Source organism: Anomaloglossus baeobatrachus, chromosome 2 (assembly GCF_048569485.1).
Source record: "Anomaloglossus baeobatrachus isolate aAnoBae1 chromosome 2, aAnoBae1.hap1, whole genome shotgun sequence".
Classification (NCBI taxonomy): domain Eukaryota; kingdom Metazoa; phylum Chordata; class Amphibia; order Anura; family Aromobatidae; genus Anomaloglossus; species Anomaloglossus baeobatrachus.
Window position 1 is genome coordinate 640,612,300 of NC_134354.1, and position 12,664 is coordinate 640,624,963.

Here is a 12,664-nt window from a genome sequence, read left to right on the forward strand (position 1 = left end):
AGCACTCATGCCCAATTAGGGCAGCCACATTAAAGGGCTTGTGTTGTCGGTGATACTGATAACCTATGGGATAGGTCATAAATACAAGATTACTATGAGGATCCAAAACCACACACCCCTTTTGCACACTGTTTACACCTCTCTACATTGATTAGGGATTGCTCCGGCAGCTCAGCTCCTGTTGAAGTGAATGGGATCTCAGGAACAGCAAATCAGTGGTGTACAGAGTCACGCTGTTCTGAGTCCCTACACAGTCCACATTCAGCCACTGCAGGAGCTGCAAACAGCCGATTAGTGGGGTTGGTGGTATCCGAGAACATACAATAACTACCTATTTTATGATTACACTAATATTTGGTACTTAATTATAATGATTACCGGCTATGCAAAAGGATAATCAATATCACCATCCTGGACAACCCCTTTAAGGCTCAACACAAAGACATGTCAGCAAGTCATTGCACTGCATTGTGTGTGAGCTTCTGTTCTTAGTGCATTGAAGCTTCCTCGTTACCGGACCTTCTGCAGAACCGCAGGGTCATGGGCACGAGAAGCCCTTCCCAAAACGGTGGGCACAACATTGGAAGCACATATTCTATAGGATGTCTCTAGCTACAAATAAGATATTCCTTCACTGAAACAGAAAAGCTAAAGATCAAAATCACAAAAAAAAGAACACAAACAACAACAACCACCAAACGTCTCTCATGCCAAAATTATGGTAGGCGCCATAGATTTAGACAAAAAAAACAACTGGATCTGCTACACAGTGAAGTGTAGGTGATCCCCCCCCACAAAGTGCATTTCCACTCCACAGTCCACAGCTTATGTTGCTGCGGCATTCACAGCCATTTGGCATTTAGCAGGGAGCGCCATGAAGGACAGACTATTTTAAGCGGTACATCACTCAGCTTTCCCATTTTGTGGGCTCGCATGGCCGAGTATTCATGACTGACTTATTGTGAAGTACAAATCACTACATACACCATGAAAGCAATATTATAGGCTACCACTTTCCAAAGTCACTTTATAGCAGTCACTGAAATCTCAGTAAACCTCATCTGAAGCCTTATAAATGGTTACGGAGTAATGAGAATCGGAAACCTACATCTCAACTAGTCACAAGGAAACTTTAAGACGATATATCATGTATAGTAGCTTTAAAAGGGAACCCGTCACCAGATTTGCGGCCTATAAGCTGCGGTCACGACCAGTAGATTCTTAGGCGGGCTTTACACGTTGCGACATCGCTAGCAATTGCTAGCGATGTCGAGCACTATAGTACCCGCCCCTGTCGTACATGCGATATGTGGGTATTGCTGCCGTAGCGAACATTATCGCTACGGCAGCTTCACACGCACATACCTGGTCGGCGAAGTCGCTCTGACCGCCGAACAATATCTCCTTCCAAATGGGAGGTGCGTTCGGCATCACCGTGATGTCACTAAGCGGCCGGCCAATAGAAGCGGAGGGGCGGAGATGAGCGGGACATAACATCCCACCCACCTCCTTGCTTCCTCATTGCCGGTGGAGGCAGGTAAGGAGATGTTTGTCATTCCTGCGGTGTCACACATAGCGATGTGTGGTGCTGCAGGAACGACAAACATCGCATCGTATCGGCAGCAGCAGCAGCGATATTATGAAAAGGTGCAACGTGTCGCCGATCAACAATTTTTGACGTTTTTGCGATCGGTGATCGTCGCTCCTACGGTTTACACGCTGCGATGTCGGTAACTGCGCCGGATGTGCGTCACTAACGACGTGACCCCGACGATATATCGTTACCGATGTTGCAATGTGTAAAGCCCGCCTTACTGTATATACAGCATTCTAACATGCTGTATATAAAAGAGCCCAGGCCACTGTGTAGAACATAAACACTTTATAATACTTCCCTAGAAGGTCGCTCCGATACAGACTGGTCAGATGGGTGGCTTCCTTCTCAGGTACCAGCGCCTCCTCTTTTACCCAAGCCATCTTAGTCCTCCTTATTCTGAAGCCTGGGCGCATGACACATCGTACGTCATACACAGTAGCTGGCACTGAGGTCCTGCGCAGGCACACTTTGATCTGCCCTGCTCAGGGCAGGTCAAAGTATTGTAGTGCGCCTGAGCAGGACCTCAATACCGGCCTGTGTGCATGACGTACGACGCGTCATGCACCCCGGCTTCAGGAGAAGGAGGACCTAGATGGCTGAAAGAGGAGGTGCCGGTCCTGGAGAAGCCCATCTGACCAGTCTGCACTGGAGTGACCTTCTAGGTGAGTATTAGGCTATGTGCGCACGTTGCGTAAAAACATGCAGTTACGCTGCGCTTTGTAGCGCAGCGTAACTGCATGCGTCCTGCGTCCCCTGCACAGTCTATGGAGATTGTGCAGGGGCCGTGCGCACGTGGCGTTTAAGAGCGCAGCGCTTCGGCTACTGCCGAAGCGCTGCACAAAAAGTAGTGACATGTCACTTCTTTCCTGCGCTTTGCCGGCAGCTCCTGCTCTGTCTATGGCAGGAGCTGCAGGCAGAGCGCATGGAATCGGCGCTCACTACGGACATTTCTGCAGCGATCTAAAGCGCACATGTGCTCTTCAGATCGCTGCAGAAATTTCTGCAGGGCTAGTACGCAACGTGCGCACATAGCCTTAAAGTGTTTTTTTATGTTCTACACAGCGGCCTGGGCTCTTATATACAGCATGTTAGAATGCTGTATATAAGAGTCCACTGGTGGTGGCCACAGCTTATAGGCCCCAAATCTGGTGACAGGTTGCCTTTAAGTCATTAAAACCAAAAAAAAATGGAACACATTTCATTTTAACGTAATATTTTTTTTTCTGTATGTGTCGGCAATCTCGCCTGAACTACTGTTGAGATAAGCTTTCCATCAGCCACATGGGAGATTGCCCTGGGCACTCTGATCTGTGCAGTGAGGAGGATGAGGTGAGCTGTGACTATTATCTCATGTGAATGGTGAATCCTGTGTAATGAATCGTTCAATGTCATCCAATCTGTTGTAATAATGAGACGACTACTGAAAAGTGCTCTCTACAGAACAGGGAATCTCATTAGATTTAGTGGACAAATTGAAAATTGCAAGATCAGGATTTTTATTCCTTTTGATATGAATAGTCAAGTGGCAGAATAAGTAAAATAGCAAAAATAAAACCGTTAAAAGTGAAATCTTGATGTATACAATCGTTCCTTTTCTGATGGCACATCATCTTTATGAATACTCATGAAAAAAATGTCCACTTACTTGCTTGACTCTTGATCGACCTGGAGAACATTTCCGCCTTGACTTCTCCCCATCTAACTTCCCAAGAGAAGGGTCATATAATAGAGAGTCATCCGTTTCTGGCATAGAGTCTGTGCACAGCCTCAAAGACCCATCCTCCTTGTGCAAGCACATCTCCATACAGAGGGACCCGCCCTCGGGGTCAGGAGAACATAAAGGATCAGAGCCGTGAAAGCTAACAGTTGTATCGCCCTGGCTCAGATTGGAGATCTCGTTTACAATGTCTGACTTGATGATAGTGCATCTGATGGGCATTTGAAGTCTGTCCATAGAGAAATCTCCTGCAATATCTTGACCTATTGCATTATCGTTGGTTAATATACCCATTCTAGACTTACAGGGAGGCTCTTCAGAGTCCATAATCATGTCAGAGTCTAAAACAGGGGGATGCCGACAAAAAATATTGGAAGGCTCCTCTTTAGTCCTGGGAGGACTCTGGCAGGTTCCATCCTCTATGCTCAGCGAGTCCATAGGTTGGGTATCCTCATCTAGAGTCCTATCAGGAGTTGAAGGGATTACTGATGACATCTGCTGAGGACTTTTTGTAAGTAAAGAAACAATTTGTTTCTGTTCCTTAATGTTCTCTGTGCATTCCTCCTCAACTTCCATATCTTCATCTTCCACTGTGACTAATACAGGAGCCTCCTCAAGTGATGCGCATGGGTCAAATGTCCTCTCCTGGTGTGATGGTTCTGCTTCCAACGGAGGAGGACTTCTGGTCTCAATTGGCAGCGAGGGTGCGTTAGGAAGCATGTCTGGAGCCTCAGCAGCTTCATTGTCTGAGGCACCAAGCCCATCATCATCTGTTGTTAAAACTTCTAGAAAATTAAGAAAAAATTGTGCAGAAACATTAATTATGTCCCAAAGAATTTCATAACAGGTTACATATTAATTACTGACAAAGCATCAATGTTATACAGCAATACACATACTTCACTCATCCATAATAAGGACTTTCTGTCCGTCACCAGAACACAAATATGCCCGTCTTTAGGCTATGTGCCCACATTGCTTTTTTATGTGCTTCTTTTCTGCACATAAAACAAAAAAAAAAAACAAAAAAAAAAACATGTTTTGGCAAGAAAAAAAACCAAACGCACATTTTCCATTGTGTGTGCACGTTTTTTCATATGCGTTTTTTCCTGCTTTTTAGCCATGGCGGGGGATCAGGTGCTGTACAGCTGCAATCGCCGCTGGGTCTCCGGCTGATGTTACAGCAGGGCCCAGCTCACTGCCTGGAGGAGTGCCCACTAGAGTTGAGCGGATTGCCAATAATCCGGGTCCGGAGGATCAGTGGCGGGTTGACAAGGAAGTCCGAGATCCGATCCGGAATCCGGGCCAATATATGTCAATGAGGAAAGAGAGCGAGAGGGACAGACAGCGCGAGAGAGCGCGAAAGCAAGAGAGAGCGCGAGAGAGAGAGAGAAAGAAAATAAATAAATAAATAAATAAATAAATAGCCGAATCCGGATCGTGCACCCGGAATCCCGCGTCCGGGTCAGACCCGGATCTACCGCTGAAACCGCGCGGATCCGGATTTTTACAGTCCGGGTCCGCTCAACACTAGTGACGACACGCCCAGCTGTTTAAGCCCCTAAATGCTGCAAATCAGAGCAATCGCAGCATTTAGAAGGCAGGGAGAGGAGTTGCTTACCTCTCCCTGGCGATCAGGTCCCTGTATGGATGCAATCACAGGGACCCGATCACTGCTATGGTAACCCTGGGTCATCACCATGACGACTCTGAGTTACTGAGCTACATAGAGCATCACACACCATGCTGTATGCACTGTGTGTGAGGCAAAGTGCTGCACTATAATCCACTGTACTAGTGACTAAGCATTGCAGCGGATTATAGGAACGCAGGGGGGAAAAGAAAAAAAAAAAAACAAACAAACCCCAGAAACAATTGAAATGCTTCTTTTTTGAGCAACAAAATCTGCAAGGAAAAACGAAGCAGCGTGTGCACAGCAACTCAGGAATCTCAGACTTTGCTGGGATGCTTTTTTCTTGCTTTTATTGATTAAAATAAGCAAGAAAAACATGAATAAACAAAAAAAAGCCAAGTGTGCAAATAAACTTATGGATTGTGAATGCACAAAATGGAGACCAAGTTGATGTAACAGACTAACATTTATTCCAATGGCCTATGGACAAAGCTGCATATTAAATGGTGTGACATGTGCAATCATAACTATTTACGTAATTGCCTTACTATAAGGCTCGTTTCACACTTGCGTTGGACGGCTTCCGTAGCATTGCGTTGTGTGACGGATGCATTGCATATAGTGGCACAACGGATGCTACGGATCGTACAAAACAACGGAAAGCTTTTTTTTTTTTTTTCTTCTTTACAGTTTTACCGGCAGCAGACTATTGTGAACGATCAGCTGGCGGCCGTGCATGCTGGCGGGTGGGCGCTCAGCTGAGCCCTCTCACTTGCCGGCGGCCGGTCATGCTGGCGGGCGGGCGCTCAGCTGAGTGCTCTCACTTGCCGGCGGCCGGGCATGCCGGCGGCTGGGCGCTCAGCTGAACGTTCGGCCACCGCGAGACAAAGAAGGGAATTTTGTTTACTTACCGTAAATTCCTTTTCTTCTAGCTCCAATTGGGAGACCCAGACAATTGGGTGTATAGCTATTGCCTCCGGAGGCCACACAAAGTATTACACTTAAAAGTGTAAGGCCCCTCCCCTTCTGGCTATACACCCCCAGTGGGATCACTGGCTCACCAGTTTTAGTGCCAAAGCAAGAAGGAGGAAAGCCAATAACTGGTTTAAAGACCAATTCAATCCGAGGAAACATCGGAGAACTGAACCATACCACATGAACAACATGTGTACCCGAAAAAACAGAAAAACCCCGAGAAAACAGGGCGGGTGCTGGGTCTCCCAATTGGAGCTAGAAGAAAAGGAATTTACGGTAAGTAAACAAAATTCCCTTCTTCTTTTTCGCTCCTAATTGGGAGACCCAGACAATTGGGACGTCCAAAAGCAGTCCCTGGGTGGGTAAAAGAATACCTCGTGATAGGGCCGTCAAACAGCCCTTTCCTACAGGTGGGCAATCGCCGCCTGAAGGACTTATCTACCTAGGCTGGCGTCTGCCGAAGCGTAGGTATGCACCTGAAAATGCTTGGTAAAAGTATGCAGACTCAATCAGGTAGGTGCCTGACACACCTGCTGAGCCGTAGCCTGGTGCCGTAATGCCCAGGATGCACCCACGGCTCTGGTAGAATGGGCCTTCAGCCTTGAGAGAACCAGAAGCCCAGTAGAACTGTAGGTTTCAAGAATTGGTTCCTCGATCCCCCGAGCCAGGGTGGATTCAGAAGCTTGCGACTGTTTACGCCGACCAGCGACAAGGACAAAGAGTGCATCCGGGTGGCGCAGGAGCGCCATGCGGGAAGTAGAACCTAAGTGCTCTCACCAGAACCAACAGATGCAAATCCTTCTGAAATTGATGGACTGGACGAGGACACAAAGAAGGTGAGGTGATATCCTGATTGATATGAAAGTGGGATACCACCTTAGGGAGAAATTCCGGAATCGGACGCAGAACTACCCTGTCCTGGTGAAGGACCAGGAAGGGAGATTTGTATGAGAGCGCTGCTAGCTCGGAAACTCTCCTAAGAGACGAGACCGTTACTAGAAGGCCACTTCCCGAGAAAAGCGGGAAGGGAGACCTCTTTCAAAGGCTCGAAAGGCGGCATCTGGAGAGCAATTAGAACCTTGTTCAGATCCCAGGGCTCTAACGGCCGCTTGTACGGAGTGCTGAGACGACAAACTCCCCGTAGGAACGTGCGTACCTGAGGAAGTCGTTTCTGAAAAAATACAGATAGCGCTGAGACTTGTCCCTAAAGGGAACTGAGCGACAACCCTTTTTCCAACCTAGATTGCAGGAAGGAAGGAAACATAGACGATGCAACCGGCCAGGGAGAAACACCCTGCGCCGAGCACCGAGATAAGAATATCTTCCACGTCCTGTGGTCAATCTTGGCGGACGTTGGTATGCTAGCCTGTCTCATGGTGGCAACCACGTCCTGAGGTAATCCTGACGACACTAGGTTCCAGGACTCAATGCCACACCATCAGGTTGAGGGCCGTAGAATTCAAATGGAAGAATGGCCCTTGAGACAGCCAGTCTGATTGGTCTGGTAGTGCCCCCGGTTAGCCTACCGTGAGGCACCACAGAACCAGGAACCACAACATCCTCGGCCAATCTGTAGCGACGAGGATGGCGCGGCCGCAGTCGGTCCTGATCTAGCGCAGCACTCTGGGCAACAATGCCAGAGGTGGCACATAAGGTAGCTGGAACTGCGACCAATGCTGAACTAAGGCGTCTGCCGCCAGAGCTCGATGATTGTGAAACCGTGCCATGAAGCTGGCACATTGTTGTTGTGCCGTGACGCCATTAGATCGACGTCCGGCCTCTGTCAGCGGCGCCAGATCTCCTGAAACCCGTCCGGGTGAAGAGACCATACCCTTTCGGCCACACCCCGGCGACTTAGGAAGTCAGCTTCCTAGTTTTCCACGCCTGGGATGTGAACTGTGGATATGGTGGATGCCGTGTCTTCCACCCACATCAGAACCTGCCGGACTTCCTGGAAGGCTTGCCGGTTGCGCGTTCTTCCTTGGTGGTTGATGTATGCCACCGCTGTGGAGTTGTCCGACTGAAGTCGGATTTGCTTGCTGTCCAGCTGCTGTTGGAAGGTTTGTAGGGCAAGATACACTGCTCTGTGTTCAAGAACATTGATCTGAAGGGTGGACTCTTGCTGAGTCCACGTACCCTGAGCGCTGTGGTGGAGAAAAACTGCTCCCCACCCTGATAGACTCGCGTCTGTCGTAACTATCGCCCAGGATGGGGATAGGAAGGACCTTCTTTTTGACCATGAGGTGGGAAGAAGCCACCACCGTAGAGATTCCTTGGCCGCCTGAGAAAGAAAGACGACTCTGTTGAGGGAGGTCGACTCCCCGTCCCATTGGCGGAGAATGTCACATTGTAGTGGACGCAGATGAAACTGCGCGAAAAGAACTGCCTCCATTGCTACCATCTTACGTAGGAAGTGCATGAGGCGTCTCAATGTGTGCGACTGGTTCTTAAAGAAGAGATTGCAGCCCGTAGTGAATGCTGTTTGTCTAGCGGAAGCTTCACTATCGCTGAGAGAGTATGAAACTCCATGCCTAGATATGTTAGCGATAGGGTCGGGGTCGGATCTGACTTCAAAAAGTTGATGATCCACCCAAAACTCTAGAGAGTCTCCAGCGCAACGTTCGGGCAGTGTCGGCATGTTTCCTAAGAGAGTGCCTTGACAAGTAGATCGTCTAAATATGGGATCACAGAGTGACCCTGAGAGTGCAGGACTGTGACTACTGCTGCCCTGACCTTGGCGAAGACCAGTGGGACTGTCGCTAGCCGGAAGGTAGAGCTACGAACAGAAGGTGTTCGTCTGCTATAACGAAGCGTAGAAACGCTAGTGCTCTGGATCAATCGGCACGTGTGGATAAGCATCCTTGATGCCTAATGATGCTAGGAAATCTCCTTGGGACATTGAGGCGATGACATGGCGGAGGGATTCCATCCGGAACCGCCTGGTGTCCACGAGCTTGCTGAGCAGCTTTAGATCCAGAACGGGACGGAACGGCCCGTTCTTATAGGCACCGCAAATAATTTGGGGTAAAAACCGTGACCTTGTTCCTGAAGAGGAACGGGGGTCATCACTCTTTCTGCCTATAGAGTGCACCCTGTTTGCAGAAGAGCAGCGGCTCGGCCGGGAGGTGGAGAAGTTCTGAAGAATCGAGTTGGAGGACGAGAAGTGAGCTCTATCCTGTACCCGTGAGACAGAATGTCTCACACCCAACGGTCATTGACCTATGGCAGCTAAATATCGCCAAGGCGGGTGAGCCTGCTACCGACCGAGGATGCGGAGAGAGGAGACCGCAAGTCATGAGGAAGCCGCCTTGGAAGCGGGTTTTCAGACTCTTTTTTGGGCGTGACTGAGCCCGCCAAGAATCTGAGCTCCTCTGATCCTTTTGAGTCCACATTGGACGAGGAAAAATGGGACCTGCCCGAGCCTCGAAAAGACCGAAACCACGACTGCCTCCTGCTCTGTTGGGGTTTGTTGTGTCCGGGCTGAGGAAAGGATGAAGCCTTACCCCTGGACTGTTTAATGGTTACATCCAAACGCTCACCAAACAGTCGGTCAGCAGAAAAAGGCAACTGGTTAAGCAACCTTTTTTGGAAGCAGAATCTGCCTTCCATTCACTTAACGAGCAGACCAGGCTCTGCTTAAAAACACGGAGCAGCGTAGGCTACTGCCGTACGGTTCGCAGAGTCTAGGGCAACCTGAATCGCGTAAGAAACAAATGCAGACATTTGAGAGGTTAAGGATGCCACCTGCGGCACAGATGTACGTGTAACCGTGTCAATCTGTGTAAGACAAGCTGAAATAGCTTGGAGTGCCCCAAGGGTGAGAATGCTGGGGCCAACGGTGCGCCGACAGTCTCATAGATGGATTTAGACCAGAGATCCATCTGTCTGTCAGTGGCATCTTTAAGTGCAGCTCCATCTCCCACTGCAACTATGGATCTAGCTACAAGCCTGGAGATTGGAGGATGCCGCTTGGGACACTGGGTCCAGTCCTTGACCACGTCAGGGGGCAGGGATAACGTGTATCCTAAGCCGTTTGGAGAAGCGCATATCTGGATAAGTGTGGTGTTCCTGGACTGCCTCTCTGAAGGCAGAGTGGTCCAGAAAAATACGTGAAGCTGACTCCTCCACTGGAGGAGCTGGGTGAGAAATAACCAACATTCTATTGATGGACGCTATAAGATTATTCACTATGGCGTCACCATTAGGTGTATCCAGATTGAGAGCGGTCTCAGGATCAGAATCCTGAGCCGCTACTTCCGCCTCATTACACAGAGAGTCCTTCTGCTAGGACCCTGATGAAACCGAGGGCCGCTCATAGTGAGACCGCTTAGGCTGTCTGGGACTGACGTCTGTGCAGAGCCGTGACTCTGGGATGCGTGTGACATTCCCGGAGCTGTTAGTTGTTCACACTGAGGGGGGCCATGGATCATATGATTCAACAGTGCCCATGTTGTGAGAGACATGTCCGGACTGCTAGGCTTCTAGTATCATAGCCATAGTCTCAGAAAATCTGTCAGTAAATACTGCAGACACCGTCCTCATCCTCTGGCCATTAGCAGAGACTCCGGCTGAGTTAGACATAATGGGGGTCTATGTAACCTGCCGGCCGTATAGCCGTACATGCTGTACCGGCTGCATAGAAAAACATGTGGTTCTGCACCTTTGTTTTACACAGAGAATATGCTGATAACTCCTCCGCACAATCCAGGAGGGTATATACAACGTGCGACCAAACAGTGCAATGTATATAGTACAAGCATATCTATAAGTGCACTTCTGCACTAGTGGGGTTAGCACCACAGGTGCTGCTTAACGCCTGTTGCAGCGATTGTGTGACTATCAGAATGCCAGGGTCTTCCACACTTGTCTCTGTATCGTACAGAAACTGACACTAATGGCTGCCGGCGTCCTTGTAGAGAAGGAAGCCGTGGGCGTGCCTGAGAAAGTGCGGGAATCCGGTTTCACAGTGCACACAGTGAGAGGGGTGGAGTATGCAAAACATACTCCAGCTCTCAGCGCTGCTGTGCTATGCAGCGTCACGCCCCTACCCTGACTGTCAGGCCTGTGGGCGGTAACGAAGGGAGACTAGGCCCAGAAGCCGGGGACTCGAGTTAATAAGCGCGGCCGGCATATCAGTGCTGGCCGGCGCGGAAGTCCCCGGCGCACCACAAATCCCAGCGGCGCCATAAATAAAAGTGGCAGCGGCGGTTAGCGCAGTAGTCACCCAATACACTAACACACCCAGCAACGCTGTGGTGTGCGATGGCACTAGTGCGGACAGCGCCGCTGTCCCTGGCGCACTAACACACCCAGCAGTGCTGCCGTGTGTCTGCGCGGTCCCCACAGGGACACAGAGTACCTCCATGTAGCAGGGCCATGTCCCTGAAGATACTCCGCTCCATGTCCAGCAGATACCAGGGGCTGTGGATGGAGCACGGTCTCAGTGCCTGGAGACCGATAGAATCCCACTTCACCCAGAGCCCTGTAAAAAGGGATGGGGAAGGAAGCAGCATGTGGGCTCCAGCCTCCGTACCCGCAATGGGTACCTCAACCTTAACAAACACCTCCGACATGAAGTGGGGTGAGAAGGGAGCATGCTGGGAGCCCTGTATGGGCCCTCTTTTCTTCCATCCGACATAGTCAGCAGCTGCTGCTGACTAAACAGTGGAGCTATGCGTGGATGTGTTGCCTCCTTCGCACAAAGCACAAAACTGGTGAGCCAGTGATCCCACTGGGGGTGTATAGCCAGAAGGGGAGGGGCCTTACACTTTTAAGTGTAATACTTTGTGTGGCCTCCGGAGGCAATAGCTATACACCCAATTGTCTGGGTCTCCCAATTAGGAGCGAAAAAGAAATAAAGTTTGTGATTTAAAAGAAAAAGAAAAAAAAAAAAAAAGAAAAGAAGAAGAGCATGCGCAGTGAAATCCTGAGGATTCCGCTGCTCAAAACAACGTTACATGCTGCGTTCCTCCCACTGGGCGGAGGCAACAGAGCGTCGCCCAGCGGAAGCAACGCAGGTCCTTTTGGCACAATCCGTCAACCATACAAGTCTATGGGAAACAGCGGAATCCATTAACGGATTCCGCTGTTTTCCAAAAGGGTGGATTGTAACGGAAGGAAAACAACGCAACTGTGAAAGTACCCTAAGCAAAAAGTACAACCTTAAGTGACACGACCATAGTAAATTCTTAAATCAGAAGAGAGAAACAAAAAAAAAACAAAAACACACTACTGAATAGTCTGTTGCAAGAAACGTCATTCCCTCAAAAAAAAAAATATATATAAAAAATAATATACCCACCTAGTGGTTTGGCTTCACATTCTGAGAGAGCTGTATTTGGGATCTCAACGCTCTTGTCCCTTTCATCTTTCTTCGGCAAGGCAGCCTGCAGTTTGCTACATGACGGACAGCCCGTGCTGCGTGCTAGCGAGTCACAATTCTGCGCACAAAGCGAATGATGGAACCTGGAGGAACCCACAAAAGAAATAACAGTCGTTTAAGACATGTACATAACATTAAATAACCCGAGTACATATAATATGGAGGAAAAACTAAAAATTACATGTTTGCTTACACAAAAGGTCAGCTCCTACGCAGGAACAAGGTATACCAAATAAAGGCTGCACAAAAAAAAAAAAAAAAAAACAGGCTATGCCAGGTCTGCACAACTTTGCCATTGCCGCATGTTTGTAACATTTTAGCGTTGTAGGACAGTAAGTACAAGGTGTCCCAAACTCGAGA

The 12,664-nt window shown here is 49.1% G+C and overlaps 1 protein-coding gene across 1 annotated transcript in view; it reads right to left on the minus strand.

Moving 5' to 3' along the window:
- The window catches only part of KMT2D (lysine methyltransferase 2D), a 385,659-nt gene that overhangs the window by 269,299 nt on the left and 103,696 nt on the right, over window positions 1–12,664 (minus strand). The window contains exons 10-11 of the mRNA XM_075333879.1: window positions 12,224–12,387; window positions 3,243–4,099 (exon numbers count right to left, since the gene is read on the minus strand). Coding sequence (XP_075189994.1) covers window positions 3,243–4,099; window positions 12,224–12,387 — 1,021 coding nt within the window. The remainder of the gene's footprint in view (window positions 1–3,242; window positions 4,100–12,223; window positions 12,388–12,664) is intronic.